Source organism: Lathyrus oleraceus, chromosome 6 (assembly GCF_024323335.1).
Source record: "Lathyrus oleraceus cultivar Zhongwan6 chromosome 6, CAAS_Psat_ZW6_1.0, whole genome shotgun sequence".
Classification (NCBI taxonomy): Eukaryota; Viridiplantae; Streptophyta; class Magnoliopsida; order Fabales; family Fabaceae; genus Lathyrus; species Lathyrus oleraceus.
In genome coordinates this window covers 84,257,631-84,283,813 of record NC_066584.1, presented here as the reverse complement: position 1 = coordinate 84,283,813, position 26,183 = coordinate 84,257,631, and the positions used below count along the sequence as shown (strand labels likewise).

Sequence of the window (26,183 nt, the reverse complement as noted above, 5' to 3'; positions counted from 1 at the left end):
TGATTCTTCGGACAATATTATACTCGCATAATATTGTTTGAGATATTTTAAATTTATACCTTGTCCCTAGCTTGACCGATGACTCTCCCTCAGCTTGGTCGTCACACAAAGGCGCACCCAATAATTCATTGCAGATAGAGTTATTCTGGTTAACTCTACCATTCATGACCTTACCATCTATACATAGATCCAACAACATGTAGACGTCCTCAAGTGTGACAGTACACTCACCGAAAGGAAGGTAAATGTGTGGGTCTCGGGTCTCCATCTCTCCAACAAAGCAAGAATAAATTTGTAGTCGATCGAGTACAAGACTATGTTGAGGACATTTCCAAAACCACATCCTCTAATATATGGTTCTATCAAAGGATCGTTGGGGTACATATTCATGTACACGTCATTGAAATCGTTTTAGGTCCTAATAAAACATAATTAAGAAATAAAATAAGAAGAAGAAATAAATACAAAATAAATATGAAATAAGTAAAAAGAGAGTAATAACATATAAATGTCGAGATATTGTCGATTGTTCCTCGGTGTTCATCACCCATAGTCAATAGAGACATAATGCTGCAGAGGTTGATTGTTGCAGAGGTTGAGTGTGGTAAAGATGTAGTGTTATAGAGATTGATTGTTAATGTTGTAGATGATGAGATGTTGTGAGTTGATGCCCTATTTATAGATGAGTAAGTCTTGAATAGGTTGAATAGGTGCGCAGCATGTGAAGCATTGGATTGGATGCATGCATGTGACAAGAGAGTAAGCGCCTAAGGATATGGCGCATGCTTGCTTTATGACATGCATGGTCATATGCGCCAAGGCTAGTGGTGCATGCATGTCTTTTTTGGCATGCAATGAAGAGGCGCCAAATGCATGAGCGCATAGGTTGCTTTATGCGTCATTGGAATGGACGCCTGCTTTGGACTATTAGGGCACGTATTCTTTGTGAGATTCCTTGTGTGCATGCGCATGCTTTGTGTGTGCAGAGATTCTACTAGGCCCATGCATTGTATTATCTTGTCTCTGCAAGAATTCTTTGCACTGCATTGTCTTGTCTTTGTATATGAATTGCGTGATCAATGCATTCAACGTTTACCCTATTTAATTGTATGTGAATAACAGATCAATGCATTCACCATCAGTATCCATACAGATCAGTAGAAATACTAAAGTTACATTTAAAAAAAAATCTTCCTCGCCACATTACATGATCAGTGCCCATACCTAAGGTGAAATATTTGAGCATCAATTATTCGGTTTTTGTTTTCACAACACAGAGCTAAATCGGTTTACAATAAATCGATGATCAAATTTATCACATCTGAAACAAAGAATAGAAAATAAATTGCAGTATAGTCCTGTGGGCCAAATCATCTATAAAAATCCGGTGTGGTTTGCAGACAACCAGGTAAAGTTTTATCAGAAGAAGATTCGAGATGATGACGATGTTCATCATATGTTTGTCAGTCACGAACAATCTAGGTACAATGATATAAAGTTGTATATATTACCACCACAACAACAAGTGTCTCAGTTCATTGATCAGTCACAAGTGTTTTGTGAAACTGATGACGACGAACAAGCTGAGGTGAATGTTGTAGATGAGGAAGAAAAATAAGCCGAGATTTTGGTTGATTCAATGGTGAATGATGATGAGGAAGAGGAGTCATTACCAGCTAGTCATGTATACTGTCCACCTCAACACATGACAAGCTTGAATTTGGGTTCCGATGAACCTCCATAAGATATATGATACAATCCTTATGTGCAAATGCAAGGATCTTTGAAACAAGGAGACACATTTCGCACAAAAGAAGATTGTGTAAAAGCCGTTAAAAAGTTTCACATTGAACTATCAACTGATTTCAAAGTTGATAGAACTAATGCATTGAGGTACAAAATTTATTGTCCAAATGAGCACTGTCTTTTCAGGTTGTCAACTTCGTACCGGAAGAGGAGTGATTCTTGGGAGATTGGATTCATGCGTCCAGTTCACACATGCATGCTCACAAACCCAATGCAAGACCATCGGAAACTTAGCTCCTAGTTAATATGCGATGAAATTTTGTCTGTCATTAGCGACAATCTGTCGTTAAAGATGAGTACAATAATCTCGCATACTGTAGCACAATACCACTACACTCCATCATATAGGAAGGCTTGGATATCTAGGACAAAGGTAGTTGAAAAAGTGTAAGGCAATTGAGAGGAGTCTTACAAACAACTTCCAGAATACCTGTTGGCTCTTAAACAGTATGTGTAGCGGTAAATTCATGACCATAAAGCTATGGATAAACTTGGCGTCAATAAAACCAGAGTCGCCACCGCGCTTTTATTGTTTTCAATGGAAAAGGGAAAAAGTACGAACAAAACCCAAAGATAAGAAGTTTTCAAATCAAAACTAATAAAATGCTAGAGATTACAGGTAAGGGGGTTGGTTACACAGAGGGAAGGTGTTAGCACCCAAAGTGTCCTAGATACTCTAAGGGAGCCATTTTTTATGCATGCATATGTTTTTGGTATAAAAGATGTTTGAGAAAATATAGAGTGTGGGGATGAGAAAAGAATTCATTAACTATATTTTTGTGTTTGACAAGACCTTCGGTCTTGTGCCTACGCACCAACATAAAAATAAGGGATCAAAACCTCGTAGTTCGTGGTAAAAAATTCAAAGAAGTTGGTGAATTGATTTTAACAAAGGTTTAAGTAAAAGGGCCTAAAAAGCCAAAGATTTGAATGGGGTTGTTAGTTCTTTATGTCTTTTGAAATTTAAGTCAATATGGTTAAGTATATTTACGAGTTTGTTTTAAGAAAAAGTTTGAAAATTCAATGACATAAGGACAAAGTTTCTAATCAATAAAACACGTCTAAGTTTGAAATCACAAGCAAAGAAAGTTTTTGAAAAGAGGGGGAGATTTTGAAATTAAAGAAGTGGGAGGAGATGAAGAGACTACCCTAAGAAAAAAATTTAAAAGTTAAGAGTTGAAAAGACCTGACCAATGGGATGCAATCCAACAGACAAGAATGTCATATAGAAACCCATTTTCCTTTGGATTTTAGTCAAGCAATAAGCAATGAGTAATATCCAAACATCATAAAGATCAAGGCATCAAATAAAGATAGCCAGATCCAAGCAAGCACTCCAATAGCTAGCAGTCTTCAGTGTCTTCTAATGTATCAGATGAAATATTCCTTGATTAACTCAGAATAAAACATCAGACATAGATAATAACAAAATAACAATTAAGCACAAAGACAAAGTAGTAGATGAATCAAAGAGATCCAAGGTCTTGCATCAGATGAAAGTCACTGTCAAAGATAGTTCAGTCTCAGATGTTGGCATTGGCCAAGTCCTTTAGCACAGGGAATGTTGTCTAATTCTAAGTCCAAAAGTTCAGATCAAGTCCCAACATTCCACCAATTTTTTTTAGGGTTTTTTTTGTTGTTATTAGGTGTTTTAAGGTCCTAAGACCACAAACAAAATCAAAACACAAACAAATATATACAATCACAAGATATGGCTCAAATGAGCAAAGTGAAAAGGACTGAAACATAAACAAGTTATATGAAATGTAAATGGCAATGAATAATAAATGATTGGAATTTAAATTGCATAAAGTAAATGACTTGAAAGTAAAAGCATAATGAATAATAGTCAGTCAATGGTTAGTTAATGGTTAGTGTTGAGTTTTAATTGATTAAGTCATTCTTTGGAGAATACTCAACCATTCATTCACAAATATGAATCCTTGAACCAAGACATCTTCCATGAGAAGGGCTCCAACTTGGATAATTTAACAAGTATGCCACTATCTCTCATGAAAGGAAAAAAAAGGTCAAGTTTCCATACAATGCCATGAAGAATGAGAGACTTACAATCTCACTTACTAGAATGTTATGCTTTAAGGGTCAAATTTAGCTCTATGTTAAGCAATCGTAATTGGACTTATGTAGAAGTCACAACTATCTGAGGCAGGGAAATAAAAATATAGGTGTTAATGCATGTTAGAGATTTTATACAAGGGACCAAACTCCTAAAACATACCACACACTAAAAGAAAGTGGAAGGGACATATCTCAGTCAGACTTGTATTGATTCATCTGACATAAGGTCATTGATGAATCAATTAGCATTTAGACATTAGAGATTTCATTGGTCAAATGAGGGAATTGAGAACAATACAAATGAAGATGAAGAGGGAAGGGGAAATAGAAACACAAATTGATCATGAGAGGAAATTCATCTGATCAATACCACCCATTCATTTTGGAAGATGAAATGTACATTTCATCAATCCCCTAAATCCAATGGTTTTGATCAAACAAAGTAAAATTAACCATGACCAAAGCCCAAACAGAAAGTCAAACATCACAAGACCATAAAAATGGCTCAACATAATTTTTAAACATTTAATCAATTAAAAATCACATTAAAAATGAATTAAAGTGCATTTTAATTTGGACAAAACCTCAAATCCCTTCAAAACACCAAATAAATGGCCAAGGGATTTATCCTAGGTCAAAAAAGGTCAAAGGACCTTAGACAAAAAAATTCAAGATTTTTAGAAAGTCATAAGTATTTTAAAACCATTAAAAATATGCATAAAAACAATTAATTCATGAAAAATACCAAAATTAATCCAAAAAATAATTTAATTCAAAATATATAAGAGAAAAATATTTAAAGATTTTCGGTGAAAGTCCCATATTTTTTGAATTAAAATTGAAATTATTATGAATTAAACAAAATAAGGCTATTAAATGAAAATTCAGAAAATACAAAAAAACAAGGGTCATCAGATCTCTCTCATTAATTGAGGTGGCATATTTGATGGCCAAGTGAGTGTTCCACCAAATACCTGAGTCAATGCGCCACACCAATGGTAATGAGAACCAAGAGCCAAGATTAAAACATTTTAAAGAGATCAGATGGTTTGGAAGACGCCAACGCACCACCGGAGCTAGGGCTCCGGTCATCTTCTCTGGTGGACCTCACCGGACTGGTCCACCACAAATCATCACCAGAATGAAAAGTAAGAACATGGTTTTAAAATAAAAATGCTTAGGAGCTTGAACCTGACCTCCATTTCTTCCAATTCCAAGTATATTGAAAGATACACGAATTTGAAATTTGAGGTTCATGATCTGAGTTGCTTCGGTTTGACCTCAAAGCAACTCAATCTTGTTGCCTACATTTGTAGGACTTTGGCCAATCAAAAATCAAAGAGAATGGTGAAGAATTGAGAGAGAATAGAAGGCTCAACGTTTCTAAAAAATCATCTTCGGGTAGCTTGAATCTGGCTTGATCTTGATCAGAATTTGCTTGGTTCTTCCTCCTCTTGCTTGCAGTGACCAATTGAGATGAAAAAGGAAATGAATCTTTGGAGTTTGAATCTCAAAACAGAAGGTGAAATTCAAACTCGATTTCAAAGAAACCTTCAAGAAATTCTATGGTGTGAGGTTCTGGGATCACTTGGCAAAGCTTGGGCAAGGTGTGTCTGTAATTCTGAGGCAATGGACTTGTTTAAATAGGCAAGGGAAATGCTTTCTATACCATTTGAAATCTTGCCAAAATTAGCAAGTTGGGTGCATGGATGCATGGACATTGATTTGTGCCCAATTCATTATGTGGTCTTGCTCCAATTCATGCATAATGAGTACTGAAACATTAACATGTAAGCATGCAATAAGAAATGGTTATTTGAATTCAAAACTTGCCAAAATAAACTTATAAAAGGAACCATGCGCAAGTCCCTCAATCTTTGTCCAAATGAAGTGACCTTGGACTTTTTGGAAATGTGACATCAAGGGTAACAACTTTGATGTTGAACACTTTTCCATTTGAAGCTTGGATCATGATTAATTTTGAGGTGGAAGTTTGAAAAATCAAACATAATTGAAATTTTTCTAAGTACCAAATCAAATGACCACTTCTTCCACCTTGAGTAATGTTTGCTATGAGATTCAAATGGAAATGGTTTATTCACCAAAGTTATAGCTCTTTCATTCCTCTCCAATTTGATAACAAAATCGACCTCATTTGGATTTTGCATGAGGGAGTTATTCATTTTAGAAGTTGAGGAAAATTGCTTGTTCAATGGTAACGACCCAAAATGACCTATAATGATTCCTCTTGGAACATGCTCTTTCAAGTTGAATTTGGCATTTCTAAAAGAATAAAAGTTTGAGAGTACATCTTTAATTTAATCATGAAACTTTTATGGCCTTCATATCATAAAAATTGAGCAAGTTATGGTCCTTGGAAGTTGATCTTCCATCTAGGGCACAAACAAAATGACTTATAATCTTTCACCATAAAAAATAACTCTCCAAGAAAAAAAAGCTATTGATGCCAACATGGAAGTTGTTTGTAATATCATAAGGAGTAAATTTTCTCTCAGAATAATTTTCATATGACAAACATTGTAGGAGATAGGGTCTAGGGAACCCCAGTTTTGACCACTTGACTTTCTCTGGTCAACCTCTTTGAACCAACTTGCAAACTTGAAGTTATATTGATCTTTGGGACTAATGGAGAAACATATATGCATAAGATGATCTATGATGAAGTATCAGTTGATATATTTGACCAATTAGTGAAGAAACTTGTTGAGGAAGTCACACAAGATACCCAGATGAATTAGGGCTTCCAAGGAAAACAAGTTTCAATCTCTTGATGAATTCTTGATCAAAATGATAAATGAAGAACATGGGGATCCATATATGATGTATATAACCAATGTGAATCTTTCCTTGATTGATCTCCTACACTAAGGGTCTCAGACCCTAGTTGTGAACTTGATGATGCATTGGTGGATGTACACACTACCTACAAAAGAAACAAAGCTATACATGGACATATGTTTGGTATTTTGGGTTAGTAAACAAAGAAAAATAAAGTATGATACAATCAAATGTGCTTGGTGATCTCTCCCCATGCAAACCCAATGAATGAGGGGTAAGGAGAATGCCAAGGTGTGATCATAAAGCCAATGCAAATGATGAGATACCATGAGGGATCTTAGGGTCAAATTTTGGGGTCTTACAGTATGCTCCAGGGACTATTGTCAATTTGGAAACGTTGTCGGCATATACACCAGACGAGATTTGTGCTATTAGAAGTGGAATATTCCACCGTCTCTTTTAGGCGTATAAACCATGCATCAAAGGTTTTTCTTTCTGTAAACCTATTATACAAATTGATGGTACATGGTTGTACGAGAAATATAAAGGAACGTTACTGATGGCAGTGGCACAAGATGGCAACAACAACATTTTTCTAATCGCCTTTGCCCTTGTTGAAGGGGATACTGCTAAGGGATGGAGTTTTTTTCTAAGAAATCTTCGATTGTACGTTGCACCTCAACCTAACTTATGTTTGATATCCGACTGACACCCTTCAATCGTCAGTGCATATAAAAATATTGATAATGGCTGGCAGGATCCTCCTTCGATGTATGTCTTCTGCATTAGACATATTGCTCGGAATTTTATGCGGGAGATCAAAGATAAAATGTTACAGAAGAAGCTTGTCAACACAGGTTACACATTATCAGAACCTTCTTTCAAACACTACCGCGAAGAAATAAGATTGTCAAACGCATATGCAGTACGGTGGATCGACAGTATTCCATTGGAGAAGTGGACTAGAGCATACAACGACAATCAATGTTAGGGCCACATGACAACAAATCTTGTGGAATCAATGAACTTTGTCTTCAAAGGCATCTGAAACCCACCTATAACCGCTTTGGTGCAGACAACATATGTCAGGCTAGGGGCGCTGTTTGAGACCAGACATTCCAAATGGAGTTCAGTGTTGCAATCTCGGCAGTTGCTCAGTGATGCTTCAATGAAATTCATTAGACGCGAAACTGCCAAAGCAAACACACACGTGGTCACGATGTTTGACCGTATTAAAGGTTGGTATAGTGTTGTTGAGTCCATGGATCACAATGAGGGTATAATGATGGGACAATACAGAGTGGAACTAGATAGAGGTTGGTGCGACTGCAGAAAGTTCCAAGCCTTTTGTACGCCCTGCTCCATGTCATTGCAGCATGTTCAAAGGTTCGAAGGGATCCATCCTGCTTATTATCTGACGTTTACAAAGTCATAAGCCTATCAAATGTTTACAAAATTAGTTTTTCAGTAATGGAAAAAAAGGATTACTTGTCAGAATACCAAGAGGTCGCCCAAACAACACCCGTATTCGAACCGAAATGGATATAGTGAACAAAATGGTTAGATTATGTAGTTCATGTCGTTATCCAGGTCACAATCGTACTAACTGTCCTAGTGTTAGAACGAGCACAACAAGATAAATTTACATGTACCTCTTTTGCAATATATAAAAACTAAAACTTATTTCATATTATAAGTTTGTAAGGAAATACCATCACAAACCAATACAAGACATTCAACACACAAGCAACACATAAACAACAACACAAATAACTAAAACAATTAAAATACCATTACAATAACTAAGCGATTACAACCATCAAAACAATTATGAACATATTGTGCATCATCCTATGAACGTCTCTGTCAGTCTTAATATCAACTCATTCACGCACTTCTCCATGTTGGTTGAACATGGACACAAGCCATTGGATTCTTCTAATCCCTTCACCGTCTTCAATTTCTCCATCTAACGAACGATTCAACGTTCGATTAAGACGTTCAAACGAATATATATTCCAAAGTCGAATCTTTATCGGAGATGCGACGACAGAAATGATTAAATCGACATTTCTCTTGTGAATGTATTCAGACATGGTTAATACTCAAAAACTTGAAGGAGATTGAAGTGGAATGAAAGAAAATATGGTTGTAGGGTAAAAGTTGTGTGAAAAAATATGGGTGAAGGACAAGTTATTTATAGAAGAAGTTTCAAATGCATGCACCAAAGGGCTAGGCGTCACACATGTGATCACATGCATGCGCCATAAGCATAGGCGCAAGCACATGCATGCGCCAGCAGCCTTGGCACCTCCATACATTGCTTTTAAAGTATGCGCCAATGATGTTGGTGCCTCCTCTTACTTTTAAATGGATGCGCCAATTAATCTGGCACATCTGTTTTGAAAGGTGGTTATTCCGGTACTTTTTTGAAATATTGATTATTTTAGAAATTAATTTGAAAAATGTGGTTATTTTAAAAAAAAATTGAAGACTCAGATGGGTTGCAATTCTAACCATTTAAAATTGGGTCTGTTTTAAAAAAACTGATTGGGTTAAAAAAATTAAAACTGGTTTTTGAATTCTTTTCCTCAGAGATTTGGTTTTCCTAGCTTGATTTTTTTACGGTACTTGTGAGCTAGTGTAATATCCTATTCTCCTAATCATAAGTCCTCAAATAATTTTTGATGAGTTAAAGTTAGATTCATTGAAGATGATGAAAGAGAAAATTTTACCTCATACCCCTACAGTTATATCTAAATCCCTATATTTTTTAAAAATGTCAATTTTACACTTTTTGTTTTAACCAATTTACCATTTCACTTTTAACAATTCAATTGAGATTTCCGAAAATTGCACTATTCAATCTCGTATCGTACCATATTGAAAAAGACTTTCAGTATGTTTTTTTCTTAATCGGAACACTTTGTGAAAGACATCCGGTTTAGTGTGAAATGTGTTCTGGAAGACTTGAAGAGTTTCGGTTTAGTTTAAAAAAAGTACCGTTCCAAAACACTTAACATATGTGTTCTGGTTAACATACTAATATATATTGGAACTCTTTCCTAAAGACTTCCGATGTGTTAATTATGTGTTCCAGAACTCTTTTATGATGTCTTCCGGTTGGCATTGTTTTTTTTTGTTGATAATTTTATATTGTGCAGGTATGAAAATTATTCCAAAAATATGTGTAGATACTTTTGGTGTTTTTTTCAACTACTCAAAGATTTGGTATATGAGAAGAGGTGATCAGGTGGATTAAAGAGGTTGGAATCCATAAAAAGTAACTGTTATTATCACTCGTTCAGATATTGAAACAAGCAAGAGAGAGAGAGAGAGAAGTAACAAATTAATATTTAGTTTTGATAAAAGTAGGAAATACAACGATACTGACAGTGGAACCCAAAGTGCGACCAAAAAATGTGGATGCCCATTTAAAATCAGGTCGACTCCGGTGAAAGATGGGCATGGTTGGAAGTTTGATGTAAAATGCGGGGTTTATAACCATGGTTTACCTGATAGATTATAAGGTTATTCCTTTGTTAGTAGGTTGACCACGGATGAGAAGCAGCATGTCGTTGATTTGACAAAAAGACATGTACCACCTAGACACATATTGCTTTCCTTGTAAGACCGAGATCTAGAGAATGTCACTCGGATCACGCAGATATACAAGCATAAGAGCATGATAGAAAAAGAGATAAGAGGTCCTAGAAGTGAGATACAACATTTGTTTAAGCTTATTGAGGTGTAGGCTATGTGTATTGGAGTAGAAAAAGAGATGATTCGGAAGTTGTGAGAGATATTTTGGGCTCATCCCGATTCAGTTAAGTTGTTGAATAGTTTTCTTATTATGTTAGTTATGGACAACACCTATAAGACAAACAAATATAGACAACATTTGTTTAAAATTGTTGACATTACATCAACCGAGTTGACGTTTGCTATAGCATTTGCGTATATGGAGTTTGAGCAGACATATAATTTGTGTTGGGTATTGGAGAAACTTAAAGAATCGTTTCTGAAGAAAGATCTGTGTTCATAAGTGATTTTGACAGATAGAAATCTTTCTTTGATGAAAGCAATTGAAATTATGTTTCCTAGGTCGATTAATTTTCTATTTAGATTTCACATTAACAAAAATGTTGGTGCAAAATACAAGCAATATGTGGTGAATGACATGTAAAAGACGATCGATACATTATGGATGGAAGTTGTTTAGGCTAGTGATGAGGTTGAGTATGATTAACAATTGCATCAACTTGAGCATGAATGTGTTGATTTTAGTAGATTTATTAATTATGTGAAAGACACGTGGTTGACTCCACATAGACAGAGATTTGTTGGAGCATGGATTAATCGAGTGCTACATTTGGGTAACACGGTGACTAATCTGTATGTTTTACATTTTTTTACTATGTATTTTTTTATATGTGATATTTTTAATATTTTCAATATGTATTACTTTTAGGGTTGAATCTGCTCATTGGAAGTTAAAACAGGTGTTGGGAAACAGTATATGTGACATGGTCAAATGTTGGGAAGCTATGAATAACAAAGTGAGGTTACAATTGGGAAACATTAGAGCTTCTTTTCAAAAAAGATTTTACAAAGTTAAGCACGCGTACATAAGTTCATTTTAGGGTAATCTACGTGGTTTAGTGTCTCGAGCTGCTTTGAGACGTATTGATGAAGAGTTATCGAGAGTTGATTATGTTGGAACTAATAGGAAAATATGTGGTTGTACTCTTAGAACATCTTATGGGTTACCTTGTCGGCAAAGTGTAAAGGTCTTATCGGAAATTGTTATGGAACCCACCAATATCAGCAAATACGCTCTAGTTGCATATGCCCAGCTAGAAGCAACTTTATGCGCTATGAATAAATCGTATAACCACTCCAACTTATAGCAATAACCCTTGTAGCTACGAACATGTGCATGTGCCTCACTCTGTGACACTCCTAAGTAGTTAACAACAAGTTCAATAGCAACCTCTTCAGTGACATCTTGAGGGCTCCAAAACACACCCTTGATGGGTAAGTTAAGCAGACAAGAGATGTCATCCAGAGTAATGCTCATCTCACCAAACGACATGTGAAATGAAGATGTCTCTAGATGCCATATCTCCACAAATGCGGATACCATGTTTGTATCTATCTTCGTCAAACTAGTTCTCTGAAGTGAAGATAATCCAGACCTAGAAACCCAACTTTCCATTTGTTCTGGAAGAGCTTGTGGAACCCTCAATGTCAGCTTAAGCCTGTGTCCAGCAACCTTCAATTCTTTCTTCAGACCTCTCTCCTGAAAATAATTAAAACACATATTATGAAACACAATATAAAATATTCAAATATTATTCAATATCAAATATATATTGTATACTTACCTCACCAAACCATAAATGTCGAGCAACATGATGCTCGTACTTTACCAAAAGAGACATATCGTATGGCCCTCTTGGAAAGCCAACTGGATATGTTGTGGATGTAGATACGCCTCATCCTAAACTATGATCTGGAATCCTACCGTCCTTGCCGCGTCTTCGAACCATTATAAAAAAAAAATAAAAAATAGGAAAAAAAGGCAAAATCGGAACAGTTTTAAGAAGACTTCTGGTGAAAATAGGAAAAACTAGAACACTTTTAATAAGACTTCCAGTGAAAATAATGCAAAACCGGAAGTCTTTTAAGAAGAGTTGTGGTTCAAAGTTTGAAATCAGAAGTCTTTTAAGAAGAGTTGTGGTTCAACGTTTGAAATCTGGAGCGAATCAGAAGTCTTTTAAGAAAAGTTCGGGTATGTTAATTGTGAACCAAAAGACTTACTCTATGAGTTCCAGTTTGCAACGGCGAAAGAGATGTTCCGGAAGTCTTGAAGCGAAAGTGAAGTGAAAAGTGAAAATTTCATAAGTATAGCATATTTATATGAGGGCATTTTGGTTCAAAAAGTTATAATGTAGGGGTAGAGGGATAATTGATGGGGTATGAGGTAAAATTTTCTAATGAAGAGTAGAGAAGTTAATGGCATCGTTAGGTGATTTGGAGTAAAGGCAAGGGTAAAAGAGTCAATACAGTAATCCATTGTATAAATCTAAACGTGAAGCTTTCTCCTCACTTTCCCATGCTAATTCTCTCTCTTGCTAAGAGAATGTGAAGTGGGGATTGGGATAAAGAGAGGGTTAGGTGACACCCTTGACGAAGAAGAAATAAACTCTTCATCAACTTCATCTTTCTCCATGTTTGTACTTCTTGGATTTCTTGAGGAGCAATACTCAAAACTAAAGATCGGTCATCATTCAACTCATTCTTCATCTTTAATTCAGGATTTCCATGTTTTCAAAAGGTGGAGTTTCATTAGTTAGAATCTTGAGGTAGACTTCCCTTAGGGCATTGCATGAGGGGAAAGTTAAATTGCTTGATTGAGATGCGTGTTTGTTGATGACTCTCTATGTGCTTGTTTGAGTATGTTTGTATCTTTTAAATCAAGCATGTTTTGTATTATAATGTCTCAATCCAGGTTTTAAAGTATGCTTAATTGCTTAGGATTGTGACTTGAATATTAGAAGGATAACATGGAAAGACCCTACTTGATGTGTATGCTAAATTCATTACCATAACTTGTAAATGTGGTAATGTATGTGGTTGATGGTTTATAACACATTCTATTGCATTGTATATGAAGTTTAGACTGTCGTTGGTGTAGAGGGGTATTCGTTACCTTTAGATTTATTGACTAAATCAAAAGTAAATCATACAAATCGAGTCGCCACCGCACTTCTATTTATCCAAAGGAAAGGTTAGAAAGCGAACATAAACCGAGAAGTTTTATCGAATCAAAAACTAATAAAAATGTCAGAGATCTGGGTAAGGGGGTTGGTTATGCAATGGGAAGGTTTTAAGCACCCAAAACATCCTAGGTACTCCTAGGGATCCCTTTTCACAATTTGTTGTAAGGTGGGTTGGTATTTGTGAAAATTATTTGTGCAAACATGATTGGGGAGATGAGATAAGAATGTACAAATTATTTACAATTCTTATGTTTGAATGAATAAACCCACTGCCTACGTACCATCTTAAAAAGATTAGGATCAAAACCTCATAGTTCGGGGTAAAAATCTCAAAACAAGTTGGTGAATTGATTGTTCCAAAAGCCTTAAGGTCTTTTGTTATCCAAGGGAGAAAACTCAACCTAAAACCACAAATCCACCATGTGAGGATAGCTTCAACATGCTAGTGAGGGGTTAACCCTATAATAAGCATGGAAGACTCATTGTCCACCACTAAGGATATAGGTGAGTATTATATCAACCTCAAGGATAACTCAAACCTAATAGCTAAGGGTTATGAAAAAGCTTTGGCAAGAAGTGGCCATTGAAACCACAAAGGCAATTGAGTGAGTTGTATTTACCAATGAAAAGTATTTACAAAATATGGTCAAAGTTGACTTAGGATTCAATTCAAAATAAGTATTATGAAAAGAAAGTTTGAAAATCAAGAGCATAATGCTTAGGTTTCTAATTCTGAAAGCAAATGTTAATGTTTGCACAAAAGTTTTGGCTTGGGTTAGAGTGGAGGGGAGAAGAAGAATGGCTAAGTCCTAAACATATAAGAGGTGAAGGAAGAGAAATAAAACCACAAATGGAGTTCCCTTCTTGAGATCATAATGATGATCCAAGTAGCTCCCATCCTTTGGAATAAGCAAGCAAATGAGCAAAAACTCAAGCAACCAAGCACACAAGCAAACAAAGCTCCTAGGAATCTTCCAATGGCTTTTGTATCTCTCACTTTGGATGCCCATGAAAATGGTTCTTCAATTAGGCTCAAGTTGGAATCCCTAGCACAAGAACACACACATCAAAAGTTCCACAATGCAAACAAAGAATGGACAAGAGTGAGTTTAGAGATTAGGTCCTTTCAATTCATCTTCACCATTAAGCATTCTAAAGGCATGAGGCCTAGTTTCTCTTTGACATTTATAGCACTCTAAAGGCATGGGGCCTAGTTGCTCTTTGACTCCATTTTGCATAGGGAATGTCCTAGAATCTAAGTCCTTTTGTCCATTTGCATTTGGTTCACAACAATCAAAATAAAACACAAGCACAATAGTATATACACAATTATGTGCTCCAGTGAGCAAAAGGTAAATTGCATTAACATAAACATGTGCTCAAGTGAGCAAAGGGGCAAAAGCAAATGAATAATATGTACAAGAATATTAAATTGCATTAATGTAAAGTGCAAGAATTAAAAAGTTAATGGTCAATAGTTATAGTTAGTGTGCCATAAGGCAATTTAGCGCTATGTTAAGCAATCGTAAGTGGACTAATGTAGTAGTCACACCTATCTGAGGCCGATCAATAAAAATATAGACAACAAACACAAGTTAGAGACCTTGACTAGTAAGCCAAGCTCCTACAACTTGTCATGCCAAAATAAAATGAGAATGATCTTGTATTGATTTAGGTTTTTTACTTGATTAAGAAGCAACCTATCCTTAATGCAAAGTCATTCACTTGATCTTTGGATCAAGATGTATTAGATTTGAATCAAGGAAGGTTAAACCTCGTATACATCGAGGCTAACCACCAATCTTTAACTCATTGATCAAAGAGAAAAAAGATGAAGAAGAAGATGAATAAGAATGTACATTAATGGAAATTCAAATGAAGTAAGCAAAGTACATTGACCAAAGATAGATGGAATCAAGGTCAAACAATAGTAAACAGAAGCAAAATGAAACTTAGAAGTCAAGAAACAAATAAAATATTTTTGGTATTTTTGAAAATTAAAATAATACTTGAATTAAAATAAACAATTAAAGGTCAAACTTCAAATCCATTTCAAATCAACTTTGAAAAGTCCAAATGGATCATCCTAAGTTCAACAAGGTCAAACAAAGTTTGACAACAAATTTCAACATTTTTAGAAACCAGAAACTATTTTTAATCAATTAAAAATGAATACAAAAATCACCTAATTGAACTAAAATCTCAAATAAATCTCAAATCAATTAATAAATTGATAAGAATATTTTTCATAGATCTATCATCATTCAAAGAGGTTAAGAAAATATTTTGGTATTTTTTTGAATATTGAAAACTATTTAAAATGAATTAAAAATAACAAGTAAAGAGAAAATTCACAAAAAATATCAAATGACAAAATAAAAAATATTAAAAATCATTTTTAGAAACTAGAATTAAAAGAGAAAAAATGCAATTGGTCCCATATTTTTTGGAATTAAAATGAAAGAGTTATGATTTTTTGGAATAAAATGAAATAAAAGAAAATAAAAGGAAATTAAATCAGAAATTGGAAAATGCTAAAATATGTGGCGCGTTGGATCCAGTCTCATTAATTGAGCTGGCACACCCAAGGGTTGTGGCATGCGCGCGCACTAAACGCCTTAGTCAACTGAATAACACAAAGACTTAATAAAAGTCATAACATCCAATGGATCTGATTAGATTTGGAAGCATGATCTAACGACCTATATTAAAACTGGCAAATGGACGGTGGTGTACACCATCGTCACTTCCGGCGAGTCCAGGGATTCCGGCCAAAGTTGCAGACAAAAAATCTTAACCAAATGAAGCGATCCTCATATCATTGGAAAGCTGGGGTGATGTACATCACCCTTGTACCATTGGTTTTCCTTCTAGATCTCCATAGGAAGAGAAATCAGAAGAGGAAAATAATGGAGTTCAAAGTGAACTTGATGATTTTGCAAAATTAAAAGCACAATTCAAATGCCTCTGATGAGAGGACTTCAACCAAACCAATAAACACAAGAAACAAGCAATAATCAGTGAGTTTCGAAGAAGAAAAGTTTGAACATCCACCTCTGAAATGTAGATCTATGGAGCACAATTCTTCACAGCTATTGATTGAAGTGTACTCTTGAGGTGAAGATGAAGCAAGGCCAAGGAATTTTAAGTCTAATAATCAACCAATGAAGTTGAAAATTAGATCTAAAATTTTGAAATGAAAGAGAGAATTCCTTTAGGTATGGTTATGGATTCAATTGTACAACATATTAGGCGCCTTCAAGTTGTGGAATGATGAATCCAAGCACACTTATTTATAGCAGATGGCAAAGGCAAGCATGAGAAATTCATGTGCATGAATGATAAGGGTCTCCATGCATGGGCCTGTATAAGCGCATGGAGGGCCCAAATCTGATTGGTTTGGTAAGATGAGGTCATAACAAGATGAAATGGACGTGCAAATGCAATTGATTTGGAGTGTGCAATCAGTTTTCAAGTGGTTTCAATAAATGCACCAAAATCTTCCCCTCTTCGAAAATGCCTCTTCCAAAAATAAAGTATGGCCTTGTGAGTAATGGTTAGAAAGGTCTTGACATGAGGATAAATTGTTATGTTGAACAAAAATTCATTTGGAATTGGGAAATTAGTGAAAATTGGTCATAAAGTTCAAGGTGCAACCCATGTGTATGTGAAAATTTCCAAAATGGACCAACTTCAAGCCCTTCTGTTTCAATGATGCAGGATTCAAATGACAAAACCTTCAACATCAAAGTTGTATATATTTTAAAGAAAAACAATTTGGACTCAAATTTTTCATCATTTGGATTTTTTATGAGAAAGTTATGGGTACTTGAAGTTGGACTTTTTCACATTTCAATGCCTTTGGTCCAAAGTGACTTATAATGTTTTGCATTATCACATGTATTTATTTTAGGATTATGAAAATTTGTTCAACATAAAAAATTAATTATACATCTTAAACTTTCCAATTCATTTGATCACACCTCAAAATCATAAAAAATGAGTGAGTTAGGTCCTTGGGAAGTTGACCCAAAATTAGGGTTTCAGTCAAAATGACCTATAATGTTTTGAAATGGATGATGACCTTCCATGATTCAAATAATTTTTTTATGAACATGAAAGTTGTTCATATAGTTCTTAAGAACATTTTTTCTCTAAGGTTCATCTTCATTTGACAAACACATTAAAAGTTAGGTCTCAGTGGATTTCAAAATAGTCAGATGAATTGACTGATCAACTTCTCAAGTCCATACCTCAAATATTGATGAATTGATGATTAAGGATAATCAAATAAGCTCAAATATGCATGAAATGATTAATGAAAGAACTTCCCTTGATTGTATTTGATCATGGGTTGAGTTCGCTTCATGAGCAAGGCACAGTTGATGAATAGTTGAATTAGGGTTTCCTTGGGAAACAAGCCTCAAGCCCTTTGGTTTGCTTTGATAAAATTGACATATTGAGATACTTGGGAGGCATATATGATGAATGAGAGATTTTTTAACCATTTTCATGTTTTCTTTCACTTTCACATGGCCATATCAATGAGCATAGGGTCTCCTAGGAGCCTTAGATCTTATGATTGCTCAAGCTACAAAACAAAAGATGTTAGTGACATATTTTTGTGCTTTTGGTTAGTAGACAAAAGAAGAAAAGCAATGATACAATTCAAGCATGCTTGGTGATCTCAAACCAACTCACACAAGTGTTCCCACCCAAAGGTTAGGAGCCAAAGTTCTATGATCTTTGAGGCAAGATGCTAATGCAATGTTATGATGCCATGAGGGATCTTAGGGTCAAAATTGGGGTCTTATAATTGGATTATTTTTTGGTCTGGTACAGGTACATAGAGGGCCAAGATGTGAAGTACATCAAAAGGATGGGAATGCCTTTTTTGAGCTCTGCTACGACCGTATCAACTGTTATAGGGGGCCGTAGTATCCCTCTAGAAAACATATGGGTGTGTGATTCCCTCCTACTACAGGCCATAACGCATGATACAGACACCCATATCAGCCCCATGACCTTTACATCTTCTTGTGATTTCTTGGATCCTTAGTTGGTCCATATGTGGTACATGTTCCCTAGTTGGATCAAGAATTATAGAGTGTGGTTAAATCGCTCGATAGCACTCGAGGAATAACTTAGAAATAAGTAAGCATGTTGAGTTCAATGCTCCTCAATTTCATAGTTAGGAAATAATTAAGAAGTTGAAATCATAATTGATCGATTGGTAAAAGTGAGGGAACCCTAGTTGGTTATCAATGAGCATGTGGAATCTAATTGAGTTATTTGATTTAAATACTCGTAAGTAAACCCTAATTGGATGGAACGATGCATGTGTCTCCAATCGATTGAGAAATCATGAATGCTCTAGCTGGTAAGCGATTGTGTATGAAGACATTTACCTAAATGATATTAACTGGTAAGTGAGTGTCTTCAATCGATTGAGAAACCGTGAATGCCATAGTTGGTAAGCGACTGTGTATGTGAACTCTTACCTAAAGGATATTAACTGGTAAATGAGTATCTCTAATCGATTATGAAATCGTGAATGCCCTAGTTTGAAATTCTTCGTATGGACTTAATGGGACCAATGCAAATAGAGAGCTTGGGTGGAAAGAGGTATGTCTTTGTGGTTATAGATGATTTTTCTGGATATACTTGGATGAACTTTCTTAAAGAAAAATCAGACAACTTTAAAGTCTTCAAAGATTTGTGTCAAAGCATTCAAGAGGAGAAAAATAGTGTGATTGTCAAGATCAGAATTGATAATGACAAAAAGTTTGAGAATGAGAAATTCTCTAAATTTTGTGATTTTGAAGGCATTAGCTATGAGTTTTCCGTTTCTTCTCAACAAAAGGGAATTGTTGAGCAAAAGACAAGAGCTATACAAGAACAAGCCAGAGTAACACTTCATGGTAAGAACTTGTCATATCATTTTTGGGTTGAAGCTATGAATATTGCCTGCTACATCTATAATAGGGTCACCTTGAGAGGAGACACTTCATCCACTCTCTATGAGTTGTGGAAAGGAAGAAAATCTACAGTCAAATACTTTCATGTCTTTGGAAGTAAATTCCATATCTTGAATGACCAAGAATAAGATGGTAGGGTGGATCCAATCAGTGATGAAGGGATATTTCTAGGTTACTCTTCAAGAAGCATAACTTATAAAAAAATTAACTATAGAGCTGGAATGACAATAGAATCTATCAATGTGGTAATTGATGATTCAATCACTGAATAAAGGATGGATGTTGAAGATAATGTTGGAACATCTTTTGTGCAAATTGATGAAATAGTAAGAGATGAGATGCATGAATTCACAAGCACTTAATCGGTGAGTTCTCATGCTAGCAAAGGTCTCCTTACTGAAGGGAAGATAGAACAATCCAAGGAATTAATCACAAGACTCCCTAATAAAGAAGACATCACTAAATCCAATAAGAAAATATCAAATGATGATGGATGTTATGCCTTAAGGAGCAGTCTGTTTTTCTGGATCAATAAGAATGAAGCATGTGCTTCTTGGTGTACTGTTGAAGCTGAATTCAGAGAAAGTTTCTCTAAACTAATGTTGAAGGAATATGATGTCAAACAGGATGTCATAATATTATATGGTGAAAATTTGAATTCTATCAGATATCTTATTCGACATGGCTGGAACAAGAACCTTGACAGTTATAGTCAACTAATCAAGAATCTTGTTGAAGGAAAGGTTGTTACTCTAGAGCATATGAATAACAAGGAACATCTTATTGTTATGTTTAAAGCAAATCAAATTGACAACATAAACAGTGGGATGGAACTCACACCATTGAGGATTATAGCAATTACAGATGGGGAGGAATGCAACAGATTCTTTATCTGTCCTCCATGCTCTGATGCATAAGCAAAGTGCTATGGTGAAACCTGTCAAAAGATGGAACAAGAGATCTTTGCAAAAGACTGGTTTCAAGAAGACATGTTATGTGTTAACACTCCTAAAACATGTGAGATGTGCAAGGTATGCAGAATGCTCTTTGACAGGGGCAAGAGATGGAAGACCACCTGAATGTGTGCAGTTTGTGTGGTTCCACCTGCTATTGTGTGCAATGTGTATGCTTCCATTTTTGTTTACATTTACTTTTTTTTTGTCATTTTTTGGCTAAAAAGGGGGAGTAAAGTGTTAGTATGTTTTTTGTCTGTCCTGGTGTTATGGCACATGTCTTGACATGTTGATTAACATGTTGTGATAGCATTGTACTACTGTTAAGGGGAGAGTAGTTATTGTGGTTTCTTGTTGTATACAACTATTTAGGGGGAGCATGATAGTCTGTCATACTTTTTGGTGTTTCTGTTGTTGCTGCTGCTAGAGTTCTGTGTGTGCATAATTGTCTGTCATGCCTATTTTTGTTGTAGTGGATGCTGCTACTACTGTTGGTGCTTGTGCAGATGTCAAACCAAATGTTCTAACACCTTGCCTGAAGTTTTTTTCGAAGAAATTTGGTTTCTCTTATTTGTGAGGCTTATTTTTCTTCTGTTGTATATGCCACTGATGTTTGAACTTGGACAATTCATATTGTTTTGGATGTTCCCTTGATGGGGGATCCCGATTATGTGTGACAGGGGGAGTACGTAACCTGTCTGTTATGTAACTGCATGATTATCTATGATATATTTTATGTTTGCAGCTTGCACAAAGTTTACATGTTTTCCATGTAACTTGTGTTTGTGGTTTTATTCCTCTCTCCAGATTTATTGTGCTTTGGTTATTTTAGCCAAAATTTGCCAAAGGGGGAGATTGTCAGGTCTGTGATTTTATGATTAGCAACAATTTTGGTAAAACATGTTTCATTTGGGAAAACATGTATCACAACCTGATGTTGAACAAGGTGTCATGACATCTTGATCAACTGTGCAACATGTGTTGTTTATGTTCCTTGCAGATTGATGTCCTGACAGATGTTATGACATATTACACCAGTACACATGTACAGGTCTACAAGTGTGAACCCTTGAAGATTTGATTTTAAAATATGAGATTCTGGATGATTCTAGTTCTCCTATATGCGCAGCATATCAAGGATGTTTTGGGAACAATGCAAATTTGATTTGATTTCATAAAAAGGGTCTTTTGAGACTTTTTCGGAAATATTATAGATTTGTTCCTATTATTGTGGAGAAGATCTTGCAACTAATTTACAAGAGAATATTGGATCTGATTAGAAAAGTCCAAGCCCATACTGCAAGAGTCTATTTATAAGGATTTCCTAAACCTAAATTGTTAAGGAATTCACATTGAAGAAACCGTGCGCATAAATAAGGGTTTGGGGTTTTGAGAGTTCCTTAAGTTTTAGTGTTTGTTTGTACATGCCCCATGTATCTTTTGATGCATAGAGGTTGACTAGTTGTACTTGATTGTACTTGATTGTATATCAAGTTATAATTCTCACTCATGAGCTTTTAGGCAAAGAGTTAAGTATTGTTCTTGGTTGAAGCTTTTAAGCAAAACCAAGTATTGTTTATTGGAAGTGTAATCTTCTATTTTGGGTTATTATCACTGGTTTGTAACTTAGGATATCACTGTGGTGATTAGAAGTGAGAGGGGGATTCTCATATCTAGAAGGGTTCTAGGTAGAAATTTCATGGGTAATGATTAGGTGATAAGTTGTAAACTGGGATTGTTTAGGCTTTAAACTAATACTATTAGTGGATTTCCTTCATGGCTTAGTAGCCCCCAGATGTAGGTGACGTTGCACTGAACTGGGTTAATAATTGATTGTGTCTTTTACCTTCTACAATTTGATTCTGTATAATTACTATTTTGGTAAAAGTGTTTTTATCAGCAGGTGATGTCTTAACATCTATCTTGACATCGTTTTCTATTATTTTCTGGTCTCATATCTGTAAGTTATCTGATTATTGTGTTTTGATCGGATATCAGTGTCTCGACATCTCTTAGAACATCTGATATTTGCATACCAGAACCTCATTTGCCATCGTCTGAATTAAGTTGGGCAAGCCTTGGACCTTCGACTCCCACCTCTGAGTTAAGAGGAACTCTGGTCTTAAGGGAAGGCTCAAAAGTGGCATTGAGCCACAATTGCAGAAGTCGGATAGGGCCACCTATCTTAAAGCTATCAAGACTTGTCATTTTCTTCAAGTATTGGGAAGCCAACCCTATAAATTCATACATGCCATAAAGAATTAACCCGTTGAGGAAAAAATTTCTCCCTTCATGAATTTAGGTGGCTAAAGGGGCATACTTCTTTGACACTTGAGTGGATCGGGCACAAAAAACCTACCTGGAAAGCCAGTAAGTCAGGAAAGTAATATATTCCTAAGCATCTACTCGATTTGTTGAACCCTGGTGATTTTCGATGAAGGAGCTGTAAGCAGTTATGTTGAAGGTAAACCCAAGATTTGTTTTTGTCTTGGTTGAAGGCTTAAAGGCCTCTACAGTTGGTTGAATGTCAACGATAATAGCAATGTCGAAGAGTGTGGGAGTTATCAACCCACAAGAAAGGTGAAACATATTGGTTGAGGTATCCCAGAAGCACATGGTTGCAATGAGTATGTGAGAGTTGTATTTGGGACCAACTCGTGACAGCTGGATTAGGTCAAAGATGCCCAAATCCCTCCCAAAATGTTTCTTCTTCTCTTCGACCCTATCCAACCATTTGATGTAATCAACATCCTCAGTCGGAGGAGAAGAACATGAAACTATATTCTTAAAGAAGTTGAAATCAAATGGGTTATCCACGAACACCGAGGATTCGAAACTATGGAAGGTATGGAAGAATCTTTTAACATTTGAGGTTTCTCAATGAACCTGAGGAGACGACACATGAATGCATGAAGAGTACCTGCAATTGAGTAGGGGATCAAAGAAGCATGATACCAGAGGTTTCTTCTTCCATCCTCCATGGGAGGTTCAGGAATGTAGGTACGGTCTTTCATGAAGAGTGGTGCATCAATGACAACAACAAAAGGAGGAAATGAATGAACTTTGGGAGCAATTGTTGATTCCAAAGGTTTCTTGAGAAGAAGCATATTGGGGAAGGAGAAAAATAACAAAAAAAGCTCTCTTAAGGTTTCCTTTTTACTCGCGTTTCAGAAAGATGGAAATGGTTAAAGAGAAGACGACATTGAGGGAGAACGTGTTAAATACCCAAAGGAGGAAGACAGTTCAATTTTTCCCCTCCAAATTATTTCAGAAATGTGGCTCACTCAAGTCGACAGTTGGTACTGAAAGGCCATTGGGAAAGATGAAACATGGAATTAAAAGAGTTTGTCTTTATTTCATTTATAATGAATCTCATAGGAAATAGGGAATGATCATGATCAATTGCACGCACATTTGTGACATAACGTTTTGGTGTAGAGTGATCATAACGACCAAAGAATAATAATTAATTAGTAAGATGTTTCGTTTATGTGACATTTACAGACTAGGCAATCAATGTCGAAGGGTTACAAAAACGCCACCTTTCTTCCATCTGACCATATGATCAAAAGAAACATTTTTGGGGGGCATTTGTTAGTCTTGAATTTCCACTTTGGAAAAATGTCAATTGAAGGCTGCATTGGGAAAATTCTAAATGTTAGAATTGATTCACATAAGTCAATAGGAATGGGTATGTCGATTGGAGCATTCATATTGGCATCTTGAACCATGCTTTGGAAGAATATCAATAACAGATTTTGAGATATGGTTTGGAGAAGTCTCAAGAAAAGATCTGAGTGATTATTCGACACCATGTGAAGGTTGAAGCCTTCGACGAGCTCCAAATACATGGAAGATTGAGGAAACCAAAGATTGAGGAAGAAGCTTAACACTATCCGTAACCACCTTCGATGAGCAGGAAATTACTAGTCGCTAAGAGCGGTTAAAAACGTGGGATAATGGTTTTTAGTAGTTTTCAAGTACTGACGACGTGACAATGCATATGAAGATTAAGTTGCACGTCTTTGAAGACGTATCAATTCTGTAGGATTAAAGTGTCAGAGACGGTTGTCTTTAGTTTAGTATATACAGAAGTTTCATATATTGTAATCAAGGTTGCAAAATTCATATAATTTCTCTATTGATCTAGAGTACCCAAGACAAAATGTGAAACAGTTTGTGAGTAACATGTGAGTATTGTATTATCTTCATGTTTCTTTAATTAAAACATCTTTACTTTCTACCATTTACTGCATTTATTTAATGTTGTTTATTGCAAGGTTCTTTTACTTGAATTCAACATTTGTTGTCTATAAAGCTTGTCTTTATCTTGTCTGCACACAGACATTCATAGTCACTTCATATACATATTTTCTTGTAAACATGTTTGCACATAATTGCTCCCGAGATTTTTTGAGTTAATCTCACATACTTTTAAACTCGTGATTGTTCGCTAAAAATACCCGCGAACAGTTAGATAATGTGAAAGTGAAGTATTAGGCTATGTAGTAGTAATAAGCACCTTTAGAGCCGAGTGGACTTATAGGATAAGGGAACTCCATTGAGATTTAGTATCCCAATTCATCACCATTTTTTATTTTTAGATAAGCAGGTATTGGCCGAAGGTAGAAGCAGTATGGGCGAAGGACTTGGATGATTTATATTCCTAATTTTAGTTACGTTGTGTATTATGTTTCTATACCATGTTGTATTATGCGCATACCAGATGTTAAGTATACAAAATTCTTATTATCATGAAAATTTTGTATACTATTGTATTGTATTTTGGTACCATAAATAACATGTCAAGTAATATGATTCCAGACACATATTACTTGGCGTGTTACAGCTAGGGACATGATGTAGACGCAACAACCTAAAGATTGGCTAAATGTAAAACAAAACCGTAACGATTAAAATTTAAATCTGCATTATTAACTTGGTAGTGATACAATTGTGATTCCCCTAAATACTTGACACCTATCCATATAAATCCCTTAAGACTAACATGTTAGAGAAATAACTTGCTTGCCATGAATGAAATGAGAGAAAGAAAGGATAAAGAGATCAAAATTGAGAGAAAATGGCGAAGTATAATTTGTATTGAATTGAATTATCATACATGGTGTGCATACACTTTTATATGTTAACTCAAGGACTAATTAATATACAAAGTTAGTTACTAAGTATGAGTTGGTTATAACTACCAACAAACCATCCTAACTAACTTTTATATTGAATTAAGGAATAATATGCTCCCTTAATTCAATTCTATGTCATTTATTTGACTTCAAAAATGACTTATACAATCCTCAAAATCAAAAACCAGTCAATATTCAACTTTTTTATTAGTACACCTGCAACTTATGTAAAAGTAGGATAGTGTGCAGTCCATAGATTTCCTTGAGTGATATTCTTATTTAAGAAATAAAATATTGTCTCAATATGTTTACTCCTTCCATGCAAAACTGGGTTCTTTACTAGGTTGATAACTTACTTGTGTTAGAGGAGAATGTGGTCTTGAATGGTCTATAAGAGGATTGAAATAAACCTTTCTTTAAAAGAACAAATTAAAAGTTTTCTTTTTTGAAATCAAAGTTTAGCGAAATCGCTCGGCGTAGCATAATTTTCTTGCAAAATATATGTTATTAGATTAATCGTAATATACACTTAAAACAAAAACAAATTGAATGATAGATGAAGAGATTAAATTAATCAACGCTTCAATTTCCATAAATTTAGTTTACACGAGATATGTAAATAGAAACTTTTCAATTGAATAA

At 35.3% G+C, this 26,183-nt stretch overlaps 1 protein-coding gene across 1 annotated transcript; it reads right to left on the bottom strand.

Moving 5' to 3' along the window:
• Positions 1-11,443: 11,443 nt before the first annotated feature.
• LOC127094139 (protein MAIN-LIKE 1-like) lies at positions 11,444-12,128 on the bottom strand. The gene is made up of 2 exons (XM_051033002.1): positions 12,072-12,128; positions 11,444-11,986 (listed from the first exon to the last, which is right to left on the bottom strand). The coding sequence occupies exons 1-2, from the start codon at positions 12,126-12,128 to the stop codon at positions 11,444-11,446; spliced, it is 600 nt and encodes a 199-aa protein (XP_050888959.1).
• Positions 12,129-26,183: the final 14,055 nt, after the last annotated feature.

Bases quoted from the DNA above. Each gene is read 5' to 3' on its own strand.
- LOC127094139 (XM_051033002.1), bottom strand. From the start codon at position 12,128: ATGTCTCTTTTGGTAAAGTACGAGCATCATGTTGCTCGACATTTATGG. The intron at 11,987-12,071 runs GTAAGTATACAA...AATTATTTTCAG, and splicing joins GACATTTATGGTTTGGTGAG to GAGAGAGGTCTGAAGAAAGA.